The 21,786-nt window shown below is 37.3% G+C and overlaps 2 protein-coding genes across 10 annotated transcripts in view; one reads left to right on the forward strand and one right to left on the reverse strand.

Moving 5' to 3' along the window:
- Positions 1-6,388, forward strand: part of MYO6 (myosin VI) — a 169,069-nt gene extending 162,681 nt beyond the window's left edge. For all 9 annotated transcript variants that reach the window (XM_077162268.1, XM_077162272.1, XM_077162271.1 and 6 more), the window contains 2 exons: positions 1,653-1,871; positions 2,390-6,388. In XM_077162268.1, the coding sequence (XP_077018383.1) occupies positions 1,653-1,871; positions 2,390-2,589 (419 nt within the window). In that variant the 3' untranslated portion in view covers positions 2,590-6,388. The remainder of the gene's footprint in view (positions 1-1,652; positions 1,872-2,389) is intronic.
- Positions 6,389-9,581: 3,193 nt separating this feature from the next.
- IMPG1 (interphotoreceptor matrix proteoglycan 1) overlaps positions 9,582-21,786 on the reverse strand; it is a 145,608-nt gene continuing 133,403 nt past the window's right edge. The window contains exons 15-16 of the mRNA XM_077159437.1: positions 18,726-18,921; positions 9,582-9,732 (exon numbers count right to left, since the gene is read on the reverse strand). Of these exons, the coding sequence (XP_077015552.1) occupies positions 9,582-9,732; positions 18,726-18,921 (347 nt within the window). The remainder of the gene's footprint in view (positions 9,733-18,725; positions 18,922-21,786) is intronic.

The following is a 21,786-nucleotide window of genomic DNA, read 5'->3' on the forward strand; positions in this document are numbered from 1 at the left end:
TTTCCAGGTTTCCCCAACAAAATTTTAGCTCTCATATTAGAATAAAAGCCATAAAGATTTTCTATTTGATGTCTTAATTTTACTCAATATATTTAATTTATAGGAAGTTGGTATTTTCTATATATCTTTAAGTTGTACTGGAAAAAAGTAGGCTAATTAAGGGGTGATCATAAGTATCATATTAAGTTTCCTAGCAACTTAATTCCATTGAATTCCAATTCAATACTTAATATGGACAGAAGGGTATTTTGGTTTGTTTTGATTTCTTTGTTTTACCCTTTTAGAACTCAGTTTTGAGTTAGCATATTTTCTGAAAAGTAGGTAATTTTTAAAACTTGTAATGGAATCTTTCATCTGTAAGTTGCTTTGAGGAAACAGGAATAAAAGAATAAACACATCTCTACTAATATGTTAAAGGTGATGGGACTTTTTAAGTCACTAACAAAACTGGGCCTCTGTTTCATTCTTTCATGGGCATATATACCTTTGCTAACTCCTCTTTGCTTTCTCTAGTTTGCAAATAATTCAAATCATCTGCTATAAAGATTTTGCCATTTCTTGATGTATAAAGTAGAATATGAGTATTTTCATCCTTTCAGTATTTGGAAATTCTTACAGGAGCTATGTGGCTGTTCTTGCCTTATATATCATATATATTATATAATTTTTAATTGACATACTTAGCTTTTCACAGTGGGCTTCTTAATTGAACTGCAACAAACGGTTGGTCCACTTTTAAAGTTGTGAGTAAAAAGCATATTAAATAGACTTATACAAATATACTGTTCAAGATAGTGAGTCATTGCCCCCAGGGAAATATTTACATTTGCAAATAGAATAAAAACCCAACTGTTCAGTAATGAAGATTGAGCAATGTAAAAACATTGATATGAATGCTATGCCCAATACTAGCAGAAAAGCAGGGATTTTTCTTTTCTATTAGTGAAGAGAAGCAAATATATACTTACTACCTATTTCAGTGGATTTTATTCCAAGAAAAATTTTATTTCAGAGTAAGTATCTTTGAAGGAAAGTTCATGCTTACTGTTACAGCTTTTTCCCCATTAAGTTGTCTCATTAATATTAAGAAAATACTTATGTTATTTGACTATTTTAAATCTCAAAATTAATTGGTAAGGGAAAAATTTTGTCTTCCAATTTTTGTGAAAATTGTGATTGACAAATATTTATATCACTTCAGATTTGTGAAATTACTGTCCATTTTGTTTTGTCATAAAATAGCCCAGTAAAAGTTATTCTGCAACCTTCATTTGAACTCTTTGGAGGAAGAATGTAAATCTAACATAATAATAGTATGCCTTCCCACTATGCAAATTTACTTTAGGTTATTGATGCAGTCATTTGTGGGAGTCCATTAGGGTTTTTTTTGCTGTTGCTTTTGTGATGTGTGTGTGTTTGTAATGCCACAGATCATCTCTAGGGAAAGAAAATCCTAAGAAATCACACTCTCAAAGGTGTTCATTTGCGGTGGATTAATATTTACATTTTGTTTTAAATTTACTGCTAAGAACCTCTCTTCCTCTTCTTCTTCTTTTTTTTGACATTTTCTTGCATTTCAGGATTGAAGGCTATTTTCTTTATGTCTTTATCCCCTGGGCTGCTGGTATAACTTTGCTTGTTCTGTATAATAGCTCAGCAGAACGCAGCGGCTCAGCTTCCTGCCAGGCAGCAGGAGATTGAAATGAACCGAAAGCAGCGCTTCTTTCGCATCCCATTCATCCGCCCTGCCGACCAGTACAAAGACCCTCAGAGTAAGAAAAAAGGCTGGTGGTATGCCCATTTCGATGGCGCATGGATTGCCCGGCAAATGGAACTCCATCCTGACAAGCCACCCATCCTTCTTGTGGCCGGTGTGTATGATTCACGTGAAAAATTTATGGAACAGAACAAAAAGGATTATAAACCCTCTGAATGAAACATTCTAACATAATTATAATAATTCATTAAATTCTGGGAGGAGGGGATGGAGTTTTGCAGTTAAATCACATTTCCAGCTAATTGAGGATTAGCCGATTTATAACGTGAAGTTGCTTGGATTAATTATATCCTTGAAACAAGGATATAATTATGTCCTGAAAATCTTTTCATTGGTGTTTACTTATACCAGTTAGTGTGTAGTGGCTGAGGAAATGTAGCATTTTTTATTAACCTTGATAACTTGTTTGGTGTTAAGTTTCAAAAGGGTGCTTGTGAGGGACAAATTTAATTCGTTTCTGGTGGATTTATTAAGCAGATTTAACTCTTGGAGGAAATAAAGTCTTAAAACTTAGAAAGTAAGAGCATCTCAAATCTATGAGAATTGGTAAATATTTCAAGAGTAGTTTTTCTGTATAGAGCTATGGTAATTTTCTCATGTCTCGTTATGCAGGTAAGGATGACATGGAGATGTGTGAGCTGAATCTGGAAGAGACAGGCCTAACCCGAAAGCGTGGTGCTGAGATTTTGCCAAGACAGTTTGAAGAAATTTGGGAACGCTGCGGTGGCATCCAGTACCTTCAGAGTGCAATTGAGAGCAGGCAGGCTAGACCCACATATGCAACTGCCATGCTGCAGAATCTATTAAAGTAAACATTGCAGCTAATCTGATAGTTGGGGGCCCTTCCAGGGTACCAGGGTATGTGGCCCAGAGATTTAATCACTCCATGATCATGTTAGAGTTACTTATTTAAAGTGAACAGATTTTATTAATCATGGGTTTTGTTAATTTGCTTAAGGTTAACTATGGTAGCAAATTTGGGACCTAAAAATTATTTTCCTGTATCTAGCTTTAAACCTCTCATGCTAATACTTCTTACACTTGGACAAATTCTGACATTTCTCGTCCTTTGCCAACCATCTACCTTAAATGCATCATAGTTGTTCTCTGGGAAAAGAGAAATTAAAAAAAAAAAAAAACAATTCAAAACACTTGCCTTTTAAAGATGGCACAGTACCATATAACTGGGATAATGAAACCTTATAATTCTTATAAGAATTAAGGCACTTAAAATGACCAGCGCACTCATGTTTTGGCCTGTGATGCTGCCTATTTTCTCTACTCACTTTTTCAGAAATTTGTGGAAACTTTGATTTTTTTCCCTCCATCATACTATGTCTTAGTTTCAAAGAAACAATTCTCCCTAAATTCTAGAGTTCTTGAAAAGGCATCAGTTACTTTGATGTATTCTGTAATAAAAGAGGTACTCATATTATACTGCACAGATGTGTTTTTTCCTTTCTTAGCAACTCTGTTTGCTATAAGAATGTTCTTTTTATATCGCATGAACAAATAAAGGAAATTCAGATAATTTGAATTGTTATCTTTAAAGGAAATAGATTTTAAGTGGCACTGTGGCTTAACTGGACTGAATTTAAATATTTTAAACATCATCTCATTTGCACTCTTTGTGTCAGACTCTTGTCCAAGTTGTTTCATTTGATTTAAGCTAGTGTTCTGCTTCATACATTTTTTTTTTTTATAATTCCTACTGTCTTTTTTGGCCTTTGAGATTTTGGTAACTGTAGAGTTGTTTTATAAGCATTGTAATTCAGAAGACACTGTACTTAGTTATTCTTGTTTCACATAATTAGTAATTTTAAAGAAGGTTTTCTTTGTGTGCTGTTAATTTTGATCAAATGTCAGCAGTTTCTAGTCTACTATTTATGACTTTCATATTAGAAATTTGGAGACAAAAATACTTCAAGGAGTAGTAATGTTGACATAATCCTAAGAAGCCTTGTTTGTATTTAGAATAAAATTAGAAAATAAAATTATTCTCTGCACTTTTTTTTCCTGATTTTTAGAGATCCTAACCTTTGAGATGAATTTCCAGTGATTTTTTTTTTTTTTTCCTAGAAAAGATACCTCAGTTAGGAAAATAGTTCCTAACTGATTAGATTAGTGTTTGTGAGCCATGGACACTGTTTCAGAATTGCCTCTCTCAGACGTGTCTCAGTACAGAAATATTTATTTATTATGATACTGTGCAAATGATTGTTTTTTGTTGAAGAAAGTAAATAGTCCTGTCTGTGCTCTTAATTGAGAATATGAATGTAATTATCTTGGAAGGCTGTTATTCCTACATAGATCCGCCCACCCTTGGGACATTTGATTTCTGTGATTGGTGATGGAAGGTCTGGTTACTGAAATAAACAACCTCTTCTCTGTTTTCTCATCTCTCTCTTTTAATTGGTATTTTTATTCTATAGGTTAGTGGATAATAAACTTTGTTTCTTAACTAGTAAAGAGTAAAGTGCTTGAAGAAACTTTAGTATCCAAACTGATTTTTACTGATCTGTTCCTTTAGTACTGTTTTCAGAAATGGTTTATGTTCCTCCCAGATATGATAATTGGCACTAGATGGAAAACTTATCCAAAAGGTTAAAATTATTGTATTCAGAGAGCTTAACATTTTTAAGAATTCATAAGAAATATATCACAGTGAATATTGTTACAAGTCTTCTTTAGTTTTTGACTCTAATAATTAATAAAATTGTAGTTAATCTGAAGTCATTTTGTTTCTAATTGTGTCACACAGCTGTCCTAGAATTTACCTATTTGAATAATCTCCTGAGGTAATTTTGGCTTCCAGGAGAACTGCCCTAATTCAGGTTTATTTTCAGTAACCTGTATAAAATAGATGCATGTACATAGAGGTCAGTTTTCTGGAGAAATCTAGGACCACATTAACCTTTTAAGAGTAATAGCATTCTCAAAGTGTTGATGCAGCTGCTTTACTGTGTTCACAATTAAACACATAAAAGCTAGATGTAAACCATAGGAATCAAAAGTAAATTAATTCCTATTTTAATCAGTCATGTTAATTAAAACAAAATTAGAAGCTTGAGCCAATATACTGTGTATTAAGAATTAATCTACTCTTAATCATTAATGCTTCATTTGCTCAATGCCAGTTCCTTCCTTAGTGTATGCTCTGGAATGGTTGGGTACATATAAAATATTAAAAATAAAAGGACAAAATGTTTTCAGAAGCACAAGCCTACACAAAGGACACTGTTGTTACTTGCATTCTGTTTCTTATAATGACTTTTTGTAGGCCATTCTTTCCAGACCATAGTGAAACCATTTTGTTTTGTAGGCAAGAGAAGATCATCTTAAGTGGAAAATAGGTGGTATTGGTGAACGCTTTAGATAGAAAATAGAAAACCACAGGCAAGAATAATAATGAGGATTGTTTGTAGAGTTTCATTAATTGGATATTTCTTTAAATATATTTTTATTCACAGGTTATTACTATGGTTCTCAGGGGATCCCAATATGTAGGCTTAGGTTTCTTTACTGACAGTACCTTGAGAGTACTTGGATCAGCAGAGTAAATATTTATTGAATGAAGCAGTTAGTCAATGTGATGTTAGTGGTAGACCTACCTTCATTTACGGATGAAGGAACAGGGGATCCAGAGGTCTAGTAATTTAGTTCTAAATCTTGGAAGAACTATAGATTCCTTTGTTCTAAACATATGAAGCAAAAAGAAACAAAACAAGCAAACTTTTTTTGTAACCGCTGAAGATTCATAAAGGATTGCCCCTCGTCCGTCCACCTCTTCAGAAGGTATGACTGGTTTTCTCTATCATTTACCAGTAGTAATAACTATTGAGAGAGTTAATTTTAACCAGAAGATAAACCGATGAGAGAGGCAAGAGATATCTAGAATGGAGAATAAGGACAAGTCAGGTGGAGCAGTTGTAGTAACTCAGGAAAGAGAGCAGTGGTGGAAGAGAAAGAAAGGAGGTGTGCCATGAAGATCTGCAACCTCCTGGTTGAAAATCATTTTTAAATTTTAGATGACAAAATACTTCTAGATCTTTGCTAATTTTTTAGAATGAATAATGTACAATATAAGAGCAGAATCTGTAGCTATTAAAACTTGGATCAAGATAGACCTGGTGAATAAATTCTTAGCATATAGAAATGGCATCATTATACTGGAGACAGCCAGTATTAGGTAGACATTTTGCGCAAAAACCTCATGAAAGGGTAAACTAGAAATACTGTCAGAGTTAGAGCTTGCCCATAACAAGACCATGTTTTTTTTATACAATCAAGGTCAATTCAAGCTGATGTATTTTTCCCTATGCATCACTAACCTAATATATGAAGTAAGTTTAATTGTCTCAGAAGTTTTTCAAGAGATAATCAGGAAAAATTAATGAACATTCAAAAGGAAAATCTTTTTCTTAATTTGTACTGATGCAGAATCTCACCTTTAAAACCTACATAAGTTTACTGAGTGGCCCTTTTCCTTTAACTTCTGAAATTCATGTAGTTTCAATTTTTCCTTCTTGCATTAAAAATGTATATAATACATTCCTCAATTACTGATGTACTGGAAATACAAATAATAAATGCTTTCTATGTTGAACATCCTCTTGCATCTTGTGTTTTTAATTACAGAGCTACAAATACACAAATAACAAAAATTACAGGGTAGTATAAACAAAAGTTGTGAATGTCACGTATGTTGGCCATGTCTTAGATGGAACACGCTGAAGGAGTTTGGAATCATGAAACTCCGTCCAGTCACCAAGGCTGGAAGCCATGTGCTAAGGGGATGTAGGAAGACATAAGGAACACAAAAGGTGATAGAACCTCCCCTGAGCTTTGGCTCGGACTCCTATGGGATCCTAGGTAACTGGCAGGACTGTGTGTGAGCCGTAACTACTCATTTTGCCTAAATTAGAGGCAAACTAAATCTTGCCTGCCTTTCCCCCTAGATTCTTACCAGTCCTATTTGTGAGAAGATACAAGATGGAAAGACTGGAGACACAAAAAAAGAGTCCTTCCTAAGTCTTCAAGTCATTTGATCAGTATAGCCAGCTCCATGCGCCTTTCTGAAACCTACCGTGATCTTGTAAATCTTTTGAGATTGGAGGGAGACTCAGGGTCTCCTAACTCACCAGCTCTTCTGGCTAGTTGGAAAGGTCCAATCCAACGGATGTGTGGTCCAAAGACACACCTGCCCCAGAAGAAGGCCCTCCCCTGGGAGATAACAGTATTTACCTACTTCTCTTTACCCATAAAAAACTACATTCCCTATACAAGTTAGAGCACAGCTGAAATGTAAGTGGTTGGAGGGGTAAGGGTGCATATTATGTAGAGGTGGTAGCTTTTTATTTTCTCTCTTGACAGGACTTTTTTTCATGTGCTTTTGGTGGACAAGTTCCAGGGATATGGAGCTGGGTCAGTTATCTCTTACACCATTCTCAGCTCTGTGGCATCTTGTTACCATATCCTAATTCAGAGTCCCTCTCCCATGCCATAGCTTTTTACTCTTTGGGAGGATTAAGGTGGGAATAGGAGCAAAAGCCATACATTTGTGAGGCCAACATGCATGAATTTTCAATGGTTAGTTGCCAGGGGGGCAGAAACACTACTTCCCAAAAGCTAGTGGCTATTATTAAGAAACATTTTATTGTTTTTATTTTTGAAGCTAAAGGTTTAACTGTTTCTGTCAGTGCTTAATATTTTGCTATCTTTTGACAAGCATTAACTTTTTCATGCTTTAAATCATTTATCTTAATCCTTTAAGCAAACCAGAGGATATCTACTAAAACTTAGGCCCATTTTATTATAAATCTATGAATATGGAGCTTATATTTTATTAAAATTAAGTTTTTGCAGCAAATATATTTTATAAGGTATAACATTTGAAAGGGATACTGAAGAATTCATTTTTCATTAAGTAGCACATTGAAAATTCACAGAACTAGATTATATTGATGCCAGTTTGGGTATAAATGCCCAAAACTTAATTTGAGGAGGTATTCAATGAAGTTATTAAACAGTAGGCAGACATATGAATTGGTCATGTCACATAATACACACAATACAAGCTTACTTTTCCCCCTTGCCCTATAAGTGTCTTCTGATTCTGATGACCAGTGGAGATACCTGGTTATGTTTTCAGGATGTTGACAGAGTAGATACAGTTTTCTTTGAGAACGCAAATCATCATTATTGAGATAGATTAAATAATTTGTACATTTTCAGTTTTTAATTTCCTTCCCAACTGTGATGATTAAGTCATTCATATCCTACAGTCAGTAATTCAGAATTTCTTTTCCTGGTTACCTGGAAAAGAAGTCATTTTAAGAACTTAAGAAGTGCCAGCCAAAATCACATCAATGGTTCATTCCAATATTCCCTCTACTGGTGGAACTAGGGGAGTGTCTAAGAGACTATGCATGCCCTTTAGGATATGTTCTTGGAAAGGATAGAGATGCCCCCCACATAGTCTTAGCTTTATACTTAGTAGGAATGCATTTCATCTTCTTAAGCTTATTTAGAGTCTCAGTCTCAATCATCATGGTCAGGGGTGGCAATTAGTCTGTGAATGAATGTTACCATGTGCCTTTTCAACAATCACAGCAGCCATCATCAGTCTATTACAATAGACTTCCTCATGGGAACGTGTCATCTGACTCTCCGCATGGCGATCATAACAATCTCTCTCAACAACACACACTAATAATCTTACTTAACGTTTGCCATTCCTGCCATGAAGTAAGATGTTTTTCAAATTTACTTCCTGCTGTGAAAAGTATCACTTCTTTAATTCAGTGTAAAATTTCTTTGATGAATGATCCCTAATTCTATTCAGTACTTTAGGATTTAATCAGTGTTTGTTTTGTCCCAGGCATTCTGTCAATATCAGATCTTTTTCTATAGTCATTTTATGGCCACAGTCTGAATGTTTTCTGGCTTTCCTATTTTCTGGGCTTCAGGAAATCAAAATGACACACATTATTCCCACTATATATTGGTTTACATGAAATTGTGATTAGTATTTGGTGTGATTTCCTCCATGTCCTTCTTGATTGTAAATCAGCTGTGATAACTTGAATTTCAAGTGCAAGCTTTGGGGCATTTCTTTCCATCTAGCACTAGAGATCTCAGGTAAAATGGATATTGGCTAATTATCCATTTCACCATCAATGATAATGTTTAATTTTTGAAAATAGATTATTTTAGGAGAAGGTTTTTCCTAAAAGTTATATTAAAAAAAAACTATATATAGGCTACATTTAGATTAGTTATAGGCAAGTTATTTTCCTTTGCAAAATATAGTTATTTCAGTAAGACGAATTGATTGAATGAAATAGTATTTAAAAAAAGATGTACAGGACATTGGAAAGAACATGTATCTGAGGATGAACTTTTAGGGTTTCTGAAATTGCTCAATATTAAAAACCCATTTTTCTTCATATTTTTCTACATATTTTTGCTTTGCCTGCTTTTATTTGAAACCAAAAGAATATATTTAGAAGAATTAATATAAAATTATTCACCCTCAGGAATGTAAAAATGATTGTGAACATTTCAGTCTTGTTGAAATGCATTTGAAAATGGATTTGAAAAATCACATGCATATTTTTACAAGAAAAAGTTGGGAATATTGTAAAATACACAAACTGATTCTATCTTATTATTTGTCTGTACATTTCAGTTAACACCAGCCTTCTGCCTCTGTCCTCCTTCCACCAGGAAATATCTCATTTTCCCGTTAAAAAACTAAATTAAATAGCCTGGTAAATAAAAGTACTCTTATTTAAAATAAGAGTTAGACACAGAAATGTTTTCTCCAAAACTCAAAATCAATAATTAAAACCAACATATAAAAGTATAAGTATGATTTGACTTTGTTATTTTCCTGATGTTGGAACTTTTTAGTGCCGATTTTGTAACCTTTATTTTTAGAGTAATCTGGTGGTCTACAAAAGAAAGCAAAAACATGATATTCTGTTTCCTGGGCTTATCAACATTACTAGCAACTACCACTTTATACTGTTTTAATTTTAGAATTTTTAGGACATGTGAAAATGGACAGCATGTTTTTGCAGGTGCCTTCTATTAGAAGTTGGAAGAAATATGCTTTCTATAGCCCCCCTGAGTTTTGCCTTCCAGTTTCTTAGGGAGGATTGAATGGAGCTGAAGGAAGAGAGGAGTGATAAGTTCCTCTTGCAAAAAATGCAATTAGTTTTCAAGTCAAGTTTTGAGCTGTGGATGCTGAAAAATTTTTGTTCATATAATTAAAAGATAAAATGTATATAAACATTTGATGTATATAATTCCAGATGTTTTTATATATATTTTATTTAAGTTCTGATAGGAGTGTATAAACATTTTTCATCTTGCTTTTTTCCTCTTTAAATTATAAAATGGGTATAATATTTGGGGGATATCCTCTGATAAATGTTCTCTTATCAGCAGACTTTTCTTTCTTCCAACATTCTATTTGTTACAACTTTGGGGGAAAAGGGAAGGAGGCTTTCACTACAGTAAGGAGGGAAAATCGTATCCCAATCCCGGTACTTGGCGGGAAGAAGGCAGAGGAGAGAGACGTAGCTTGAGGAGGCTGAGCAACATTTCTTTTCCCCCTAACATCACTGAAGGCAGTCTTTCCAGTTCCTATACGCCGCAGTCAGGAAATTGGAGTCTCTGAGAATATTAGTGGACAGCAGATGCTTGGGATCACAATCAAGAGATCTCAGCGTGAAGGGAATATGAATTAGGAATTCTCCAAAGGATGTGGTGAGCCCAGGAGAAAGATACCCCACTCCCATAAATCTAAGGACCATCTTGAGAAGAGAAAGGAAGGGGTGAGGCTCTTTGAGTTTGATCATGTATTCCAAGGAAACTGAGTTACCCGAAGTGATTGTCTGAATTATGGATCCAATGAAGTTTTAAAACTGAATTGGACTAAAATAAATTCCAACCCTTGTCCTACCCTGTCACCATCCACTAGAGAATGGGCTCACAGGGAGTTTAAAATGACTATTTTGCTTTTAAAAAATGGAGCCCCCCCACCCCTCTTCTGTATCTGAGGTGTAGTGTGAGTTAACCTGTGACCTTGTGTAGTTATAACAAGTACTTCCATGTTATTGCAACCTCCTCATAACTGTCATTTGTGCTATCATTTACTTAATCTGACCCCTATGATAGGAGACAATTTTCATGATAATAATAATGACATAGAGTACACATTAGGCCTTTTAAATTAAAGAACAAAAGTGAAAATGTTTACATGTGAAGAGGAAAAGCCATAAATAATTTGTTAGATCTAGATTTGCATTTTTTGAGCATGTGTGTTAGATTCAGTTGTCAACTTGGCCAGGTGAGCATACCTAGTCTTGTTGCTGCGGACATAAGCCAATGGTACGTGAACCTCATCTGTTGCTAATTACATCTGCAGTCAGCTAAGAGGCATGTCTGCTGCAATGAGTGACGTCTGACTTAATTGGCTGGTGCTTAAATGAGAGAACGCAATGTAGTACAGCTAAGCAGCTCGGCATTCCTCATCTCAGCACTTGCAGCTCAGCCCAGGCCTTTGGAGATGGAGAAAGAAATCACCCTGGGGAAAGTGTTGGAACCCAAGGGCCTGGAGAGAAGACCAGCGAGACCATCCTGTGCCTTCGACGTAAGAAAGAACCTCAGTGGAAAGTTAGCTGCCTTTCCTCTGAAGAACCAACAAAATAAATCCCCTTTTATTAAAAGCCAATCTGTCTCTGGTGTGTTGCATTCCGGCAGCTAGCAAACCAGAACAGTATGTGTAACAAAATTGTGAATAATAAAAGTCAAACTCATTAAGCACAAAAAGGGACCTTTGAAAGAGAAAATTTTGTTTATTCTTGGGGGGATTTTGCCAAGTAAATTCCTCATGCAAGTGTATCTATGCATAGAACATCAAAAATTGAATGAATTGAAAAATGCTATGGGGTGTATCTATGAATACTGAATGTAGGAAAAGAATATAAGAAAAAATAGAGGTGAAAATGTAACGAAAGACAATGACTTTGCGGTAGAACGACACATAACAGAGTCGATTGAAGTTACTTGTTTTGTGTCAATGGACTCATGTTCCTAGGAAGGCACTTGCCTTCAACCTCATCTTCCTATCTCTTTCTTCACTTTCAGGTAAAGTAAAAAAAATGCAGTTGTGTTTACAATCCCTTGGAGAATGCTGCTTTCAAAGTTATGACAGTGCTCTAAACTGATGTGCTTGTGAGTTTAGAGTTCAGTGGTAGGTAAGGGGATCTTAGTTTTCCTCACAAGGCTGCCCTTTGTTCACAATTATCAAAGAGCGCCAATAATGGTAGTAGGCACTGTTACTGAGCAGTTTATGTGGAGGGGCTTCTAATAGATTGTTTACCTAAACCTATGGATTTATTTCTATTATTATTCTGATTACACAGGTGAGGTTCAAGAGGGAGAAAAAGGTTGCCCAAGTTCACATTTAGTTAGGGCAGAGCTGGAATTTGAACTAGGGTCTAACTTTAAAACCTCTAATCCCAGCCATTGTCTTCCTCTATGGTTAATTAGATCTTCTTTGTTAGTGGTCCTCACATAACAAACGCTGTCAGGGTCACATAGAGGATAGCATCTTGTGAGGAGCGACATAACTGATGGGTGGGAGAGCAGATTCTGTGAATCCAGGAGGGACGTTCCAAGCACTCCTTTCTTTTCCACTGAGAGTCTGTCTGAAGAAGCTCATGGGGAGCAGCTGGGGTTTGTCCTGGTACCAAGGATATTAGGGTTTAATACTCAACAGTTAAAAAGCAGTATTTAACCAGTGAGTTGGCAGAATCGGGGTGGGATGGAATATCTCTCTTCTCCCTGAAAAGAAACTGAGCATCTCTCTGTCCTTCCCGCCCTCCCCCCTTCCTCTGTCCTTTCCACTCTTCCTCCCTTTTCCCTCACTCTCTCCTTCCCTCTTCCCTCTCTCCTTCCCACCATCTCTCCCTTCCTTCCTATTGCCTAGCATCTAATATGATGACTGCACATGGGTGCTCAAAGTGACTGTTGAATTGAATTGGTCTAAGAAGCATCAATATTCCTATATATTTGGACACGACACATCAATATCGAATTCCAGAGACTGACACAGGTGGAGGAGATGGTGTGCTGGTTTGAAGGGAAGTATGCCCCCTAAGAAAAGCCATGTTTTAATATGGATCCCATTTCTTAAAGGTAGAATAGTCTCTATTCAATGCTGTGTATTTGGGACTGTGATGGGATCATCTCCCTGGTTGATGAGATTTAGTTAAGAACGGTTGTTAAACTGGATTAGGGGATGACATGTCTCCACCCATCTGAGTGGGTCTTGATTAGTTTCTGAAGTCCTATAAAAGAGGAAACATTTTGGAGATTCAGAGAGACTCAGAGAGAGCAGAGAATGCTGCAGCACCACGAAGCAGAGAGTCCTTCAGCCAGCGATCTTTGGAGATGAAGAAGGAAGATGCCTCCCGGGGAGCTTCATGAAACAGGAAGCCAGGAGAGAAATCTAGCAGATGACGCCGTGTCTGCCATGTGCCCTTCCAGCCGAGAGAGAAGCCCTGACTGCGTTCGCCATGTGCCTTTCCAGATGAGAGAGAAACCCTGAACTTCATCGGCCTTCTTGAACCAAGGTATCTTTCCCTGGATGCCTTTGATTGGACTTTTCTATAGACTTGTTTTAATTCTCGGCCTTAGAACTATAAACTAGCAACTCATTAAATTCCCCTTGTTAAAAGCCATTCCGTTTCTGGTATATTGCATTCCAGCAGCTAGCAAACTAGAACAGATTTTGGTACCGGAGAGTGGGGTGCTACTGCTGCAGTTTGCAAATACCAAACATGTTGGAACGGCTTTTTAATTGGATAAGGGGAAGATTCTGGAGGAGTTGTGAGAAGCTTGATAGAGAAGGCCTAGAATGCTTTGGAGAGACTGTTGGGAGAACTGTAGACTCTAAAGATACCTCTGATGAAGCCCTAGACAGAAATGAGGCACGCGTTATTGTAGACTGGAAGGAAAGTGAGCCTTGTTTTAAAATGGCAGATAATCTGGCAAAATTGACTCGTGGCTTTGGCTGGAAGGCAGATTGTAAAAGCCATGAGCTTGGATATTTAGCAGAAGAGATCTCCAAATTAAGTGTTGAAAGTGCAGCCTGGTTTCTCCTCACAGCTTATAGTGAAATGCGAAAGGAAAGAGATAAGCTGAGAACTGAACTCTTGAGTAAAAAGAAACTAGAAATTGAGGTCCTGGAAAATTCTGGGCCTACAGAAAGGGAGACTCCAGAGTATAGTGCCCTGAGTGTGGATTTAACCAAATGTGAAACCAGTCAGACATTTCAGAGAAAGTCAGGATCGGACATGGAGTTATCCAGGAAAGATTTGTGGAAACTCCTTATGTCTGATGGGCATGATCCAAGGCTACTGCATAGAAAGCCAACGAGAGTGCTGTGGGACCTGTATAAACAGAGCCGCTGCCAGTCTGGACTGAGGGGTTCAGAGAAGGGACACATTGGAGGAAAAATAACTTCAGAGGCAAAACCGTGGAGGCTGAGGTCTGAAGTCAAGAAGCCTTGGGCCAGGAGAGTGGACCCACCCAAGCCCGTGGAGAGGGTGAGTTTGCCCCAAAGGCAGAGAATGGGCCTTCCACCTCGTTGCAGTGGGAGAGTCATGCCGCCTCAGGTCTTGGAGAGAGTGAAGCACGTTCCTTGGGGTTTGGGGAGAGCCTGGCTGCCACCACATGGAGGGGTTGAGCGTATGCCCCAGAGATGGCAGAGAGCCCGGGTGTGGCCCCGATGCTTGGAGAGGGTGGAGCCGAGAGAAAGGTGGTCTCCCCAATATCCCCCAAGGTTGCCTTCAGAGAGAGGCAGGCATAGGCATTTGGAAAGGGTGGGACTGCCACTTTCTAAAGCCCTGAGGATAAATGACTCTCAGACTTTGAAATCTAATGGACTTTGCCCTGCAGGTTTTCGAAACTGTATGGGTCCAGTGACCCCTGTGTTCCTTCCTCCCTATGGAAATGTGTCTGTGTATCCTGTGAATGTTCCTTCTTTGTATGTTGGCAGCAAATAACTTGTTATGAGTTTTTAAAGGTCTAGAGCAAATGGAGAGAATTTTGCCTTAGGATAGACCACGCCTGTAACTGATTTGATGAGATTTCATACTGTCTCTAATTTGATACTTTGTATTGCTACTGAAGGGTTTAAGGATATCTGATATTGTTATGAAATTAATGTATTTTGTATATGGGAAAAACATGTCTTTTTTAGGGGCCAGAGGGTGGAATGTGCTGGTTTGAAGGGAAGTATGCCCCCTAAGAAAAGCCATGTTTTAATATGGATCCCATTTCTTAAAGGTAGAATAGTCTCTATTCAATGCTGTGTATTTGGGACTGTGATGGGATCATCTCCCTGGTTGATGAGATTTAGTTAAGAACGGTTGTTAAACTGGATTAGGGGATGACATGTCTCCACCCATCTGAGTGGGTCTTGATTAGTTTCTGAAGTCCTATAAAAGAGGAAACATTTTGGAGATTCAGAGAGACTCAGAGAGAGCAGAGAATGCTGCAGCACCACGAAGCAGAGAGTCCTTCAGCCAGCGATCTTTGGAGATGAAGAAGGAAGATGCCTCCCGGGGAGCTTCATGAAACAGGAAGCCAGGAGAGAAATCTAGCAGATGACGCCGTGTCTGCCATGTGCCCTTCCAGCCGAGAGAGAAGCCCTGACTGCGTTCGCCATGTGCCTTTCCAGATGAGAGAGAAACCCTGAACTTCATCGGCCTTCTTGAACCAAGGTATCTTTCCCTGGATGCCTTTGATTGGACTTTTCTATAGACTTGTTTTAATTCTCGGCCTTAGAACTATAAACTAGCAACTCATTAAATTCCCCTTGTTAAAAGCCATTCCGTTTCTGGTATATTGCATTCCAGCAGCTAGCAAACTAGAACAGATGGTGTACACAACCCTCATGGGAGCTCTTCATTTACAGATCACCTTACGTCTTGCTGTACTGATCTCGCTATGACAACCTAGAATTAAAGTGGTCTTTCATACTCAGTAAAGAGGAATGTTTAAAATTAAAATTGTGCAGTGATCTGAAACAGCTGATAGGGCCAAATTAAATAAAAACTGAATACATTTCTGCTCATAACTGCCACATGTAACCCCCTGATTCACTGGCCCTTTCTTCCTTTTCCTTTTTTTTTGATATTATACTAGTGATACATGAACATATTCTTATTACAAAAAAATTGATCCCCAATCCCAATCTTCTCCACCATTAACTGGAATGATATTTAAGTGTATCTATAATTCCAGATTTTTACAAAGCATTTACTCACATATCAGACTGAACCATAATACATATGGCAATGCCATGTGATTGACTCTAATGTTCTGAGCATACAGCTTTGCTAGTCATTTCTTTACATAAACAGGATCTATTTTATTGCAACTCACTTTACTCATTTAGTGATATGTCTTGTATTTTTCTATGCCAGCCCTCATAGAGGTATATTATTGCTTTTAATTGCTACATTCTATAAAAAAGAATTCACTATAGATTATTTAACTAGTTCCTTATTGATGGGTTGTACAATTGTTTCATGATTCACAGCAAGGATGGGGTAAATATTTTTGTATGAATCATTAGTGCACAGGTACAACTATTTTTGCAAGAATAATTGTCTACAACTCAACAAGCAGGGTAGTTGAGTTAAATTTTAAGCGTTGACAGATATTGAAAATTTTCTTTTGGAAAAAAAAGAGAAGTGTTTCCTATTTACACATCCACCAGCAATGCTTGACAGATCTAGTTTTCCCCAATGTTACCAACACTGGATATTATTAAGTTTCTTTTGTCAAGCGCATGTGCAACAAATGATATCTTGTTATTGTTTTAATTGCATTTCCCAGATTTAACATGTTCTGTATTTTAGTGGTCATTTGGATTTCTTCTATGACTTGTACTTCTGCACTTTTTGCTCATTTTAATGTTAAGATGTTTGTCTTTTTATTCATATATTATTATGGATGCTTATTCTTTATCTATAATATACGTTGCAATATTTAAACAAAGTTTCTAATTCAGGTTTGCATCTTACATATATAGTTGATTTATGTGTCACAAGGAACTAATTTTAATTTTTTCTAAATTGCAGGCCAATTGTTCAACTATTATTGATCAGTCCATACTTTTCCTACTGATTTGAAATGCTTGTTAGATATAAATTCCCTAATATATGAGTCTAATAGGAATTTTAATTCTGTTATCTATCTTTGTGTCTCTCTTAATGCTCTAAATATTATTAATTCGTGTGTTTTGCTCTCTTACAGAGCAGCTTCTCATCATTGTACTTCAAGATTTTCTCTTAAATATTTCCATTTCCAAAGGAAATTTAGAAAGAGAATATAAAATTCCTGAAAGGATTTTATTGGGATTGTAATTGGGATTAAGTTGGAGAAAACTGACAGCATCTTTCTCCTCCTCACTTCCCTGGGTGGATACTCTGGGCTCTAAGTGCTTCGTAAAGATGCTTTATAAATATCATTTCATATACCCTGTGCGGCATCCTGAAGAAGTGGGCTCTATTAGTCTCATTTTTAAATGAGGAAATTGAGTTTTAGAGAAGTTAAGTAAATTGTCCAAGGTCACTTGATTAGTAAATTGCTGAGCAATTTTAATCCTGATTTTTCTGATTCTAGTACATTGCTTCTTAACCACCACGAGTAATTGTCTTTAGAGTGTTTAACTTTAAAGGAATAGAGTACGATTCATCAAGGAAAAGTCTAACATCTCTCTTATTTCTTGTGTGGAAACAGCCACAAGTCCCTGTGGGAGAAAATTAGGTGCTGTGGCCAAGAATGAGCAAAAGGTAAAATAAAGCAGGATGATCTGATACTGACATGAGTCTGAGGTGATCAACACTGAGGAAATATTCAGGTGTGTGTGATTGGAAGGTCATGATGGGGAAAAGCTACTGGCATTCCCTGAGCCTGGCCCAGGGACAGGCTTAAGCGGAAAGAGGCCTTCCAAGGACAGAGTGCACAGTGTGGCCCTTATCTGGCTGTCACAGGACCCAGCGAAGGATCAGGAACTGTTGTGTTCCCTGTTTGTGCCTAAGGCCATCTATACCCAAATGCCTGGTTCGTAAATAGAAGCCAATTATATCTTGACTCCTCTTCGTTTTCTAAAGAACATCTCTTAAACTTTCTGTCCAGAGAGGGAGGGGTGATTACAGTTCGTAAAGTATTTACAGACTACAGTGCAGTCATTATAAATAGATGCTACAGAAAATATTTAATGACATGATGAAATATCCTAAAAAAACTGACTATAAAACAATAAGACAGCCTAGTGACATCATGCATTACAAAATTCTATCTAAACAAATTCCATATAAAAATGTACACCAAAAGATAATACATAAATTCTATATAAAATGTATACCAAAAGATAATAGTGGATAATGTGATAAATTATACTTCATTTTCTTTCATATAATTTGTTGTTTTCCAGCTTTCTTATGATAAATGCAATTATATTTGAAAACAAGGAAATAACAAATATTATGTGTGTATATATAGATAGCTATAGCTATAGATAAAGATATACGACCCTCAATTAAGGAAGGCCATGTGGTATATACTTTCCTAAAAGAGACATAGGTTATTTTCCTCCCTTATAGGTCTTGCAAAAGTACTGCGGAAAGGCTTAGAGCATTGGTTTTTCAATGCTCATTGGGCCAGCAGCATCAACTTTACCTGGGCTGTACCTAAATTTACTGAATCAGAAACAGAGCAAACCATGTTTTATTAAGTCTTCCTCCAAGTGATTCTGACGCTCATTGATGTCTGAGAACAATGGGTTTGAAGGACTACTGTGGGAATTCATTCTACTGATGGGTTTCTTGGATCTATAAAGCTAGTGAGCTTGACTTACCTGTGCGTGACTGCCTTTCTCTGGATGACCCCACTTTCCTCTTTGGGGATAGAGAGGCCTGGGTTTAGGTGGTCCAGGCCCCCCTGGCTTTTGTCCCCGGATCTGCAGCAACATTCCGCTTCCTGGGTCCATTCATTCTTTACACACTGGGCAAACTCTCTGCAGTCCAGGAATTTGCAGGGATCTGCTTGATCAGCTGGAAGAGACAGGACAGGTTTTAATGAATGCATGGATGCTAAGCAATGGAACTGGCAGAAGTTGAAGGTGAGACCAAATACATTTGCACTATCCTATTTGGAAAGGGTGTATAGGAGTGATAACAGAGTGAAAAGAGAACCACAATTTCTGCATCTTTGATAAAGGACACAGATGATACTATATTTAGTTCTAAATATTGTGCACAAACTTTGGTGTGTACCAGAACCACTTGCCTTGTTAAAACAAATTGCTGAGCCCTACTTTTAGAGTTTCTGATTAAAGAGGTCTGGGATTGGACTGAGAATATGCGTGTCTAAGAAGTTTCCAGATGATTCTGATGCATCTGTTTGGGGGAGCATCCTTTGAGATCCTCTGTCTTAGAGAATTGAGCTTTTTTTTGTTTTGTTTGGATTTGTTTTGCTTTCGTTTCTGTTTTTGTTTCACATGGGCAGGCTCCGGTAATCGAATCTGGGTCTCTGGTATGGCAGGTGAGAATTCTGTTACTGAGCCACCGGTGCCCTGCACTTGTTTTTAATGTAAGAATTTTCTGCAAAGGTGAATTGTACATTTATGCTAGAACCTATATATATATATATACGTGCATTTAAGATCAAGGGCAAGTTATACATAGTAGTCAGTCATTTAAATGGACAGTTTTGAGAACCCAGGATGATTTTCTGATGTAAAAAAATATCTTTCTCATAACCACTTGCTGGTCCTTGTGACCCTAATGTTAGCAATTTATTCCTTTAGATTACTCATTTTTCTCCTATTAAAAATCAAATAGACTTCTGGTCTTTGCTCTGTTTTTATCATTAATTGTTCCATTTTGCCTTATTCTTTTTAAAAAAATTTTTTTATTGTATAGTATAACATATATACAAAGCAAAGAAATAAAAAAGCAATGGTTTTCAAAGCACTCTTCAACAAGCAGTTACAGGACAGACCCAGAGTCTGTCATAGGCTACTATACAATCCTCTCAGATTTTTCCTTCTAGCTGCTCCAGAATACATGAGGCTAGATGGCTTAAATATTTTTATATCACCACAATTGACGTTTTTTCCTTCTTTTTTAATGAAAAATAACATATATATAAAAAAGTAATAAATTTCAAAGTACAGCACCACAATTAATTGTAGAACATATTTCAGAGTTTGACATGGATTACAATTCCACAATTTTAGGTTTTATTTCTAGCTGTTCTAAGATACTGACGACTAAAAGAGGTATCAATTTAATGATTCAGCAATCATATTCATTTGTTAAATCCTATCTTCACTATATAATTCCACCATCACCTTTGATCTTTCTCTCCCTCTCTTTAGGCGTGTTTGGGCTATGACCATCCTAACTTTTTCATGTTGAAAGGGTCTGTCACTAATATGGGGTAGGGAGATGGAACTATCTGATGTTCTGGAGAGGCTGGGCCCTCTAGGTTTCAGGACTTAACTGGTCCAGGGACCCATCTGGAGGGTGTAAATTTCTGTAAAGTTACTCTAGTGCATGGAACCCTTGTGAAATCTTAATATATTGCCCTACGTGTTCTTTAGGATTGGCTGGAATTATCCTGGCTGGGGTTTGGCAGGTTATGATAGGTAGCAATGTCTAACTGAAGCTTGCATAGGAGCAACCTCCAGAGCAGCCTCTCGACTCTATTTGAACTCTCCCTGCCCCTGATACCTTATTAGTTCCACTTCTTTTTACCCTTTTGGTCAGGATGGAATTGTTGAACCCACAGTGCCAGGGCCAGATTCATCCCTGGGATATTTTGCCCTATTCTTAATTCTGTGGGATTGCCTCAAAATCCTTTTGAAAGTGGATTATAAAAAAATCAAGAGACTCTCAGAACATTTAGCTCTCGCTAATCCTTCCCTGACTTTATAGAATGCAGCATGCTGAGTTCTCAGGCAGGATGTGAGTGGCCTGCGTCACCATGTGCTGATGGGCAGAACCAAAACAAACCTCTTGGTCCTCAGACCACTGCTCTTTCTGTCCTGGAAGGGTTTCCTATTGAATCACATCAGCCATTTAATCCCTCAGATTATCCTTTCAATTCATACCTATTACATGCAAGGAACTGTGGGACAGACAACCAGGTATAAAACCATTCTTCCAAGAAGCCAAGGAGAAGGTAAGAAGGTTATGCAGACAACTCCATACAAGAAGCCCAGTCCTTGTCTACTGTAAGAGCTATAAATATGGTAAGTGTAGAGAAGAGCTCGTTATGGAAGGAGTTGTTTTGAACTGAATATTAAAGGAGGCTTAGAAACAAAACACTGAGGAGAAGGCCATGTGAACTTGGAAGGAGGAAGAGAGTTCAGTGCTGCATCTACAAACCAAGGACTGCAAAAGATTGTCAACAAACACGAGAGACTTAAAAGAGACAAAGAACGATTCTCTCCTACAAGTTTCAGATGGAACATGGCCCTGCTGACACCTTGATATCATATTTCTATCCTCTAGAACTGTGAGACAATACATTTCTATTGCATTAAAAAAATGGGTTGCATTTTTACATGCAAAGACTATGAAAGGCATTCCAAGTGGAGAGAGCAGCATGAGCAAAGGCACAGAGGTGGGGAAAGAACACAGAGGTGAAGAGAGAACAGGGATGTCCAGTTCGGAGTGAGCAGAGATCCATGGATGGGAAAGAAGAAAACTAAGACTTGATTAAGACAAGACCAAACTCTGGTGGGCCTTAAATGCCATGCTGAAGAATTTAGAGTTTACAGCAGATGGGAGCCATGGAGGATTTTGGAGCAGGGGAGGGGTAAGATCAGAATTGCACTTTAGAAGATAATTAAATACAACTCAGAAGTTTTAGAATTAGGATAACTTCAGTGGTCATCTGGTCCCATATTT

This window comes from Tamandua tetradactyla, chromosome 5, assembly GCF_023851605.1.
Source record: "Tamandua tetradactyla isolate mTamTet1 chromosome 5, mTamTet1.pri, whole genome shotgun sequence".
NCBI lineage: Eukaryota > Metazoa > Chordata > Mammalia > Pilosa > Myrmecophagidae > Tamandua > Tamandua tetradactyla.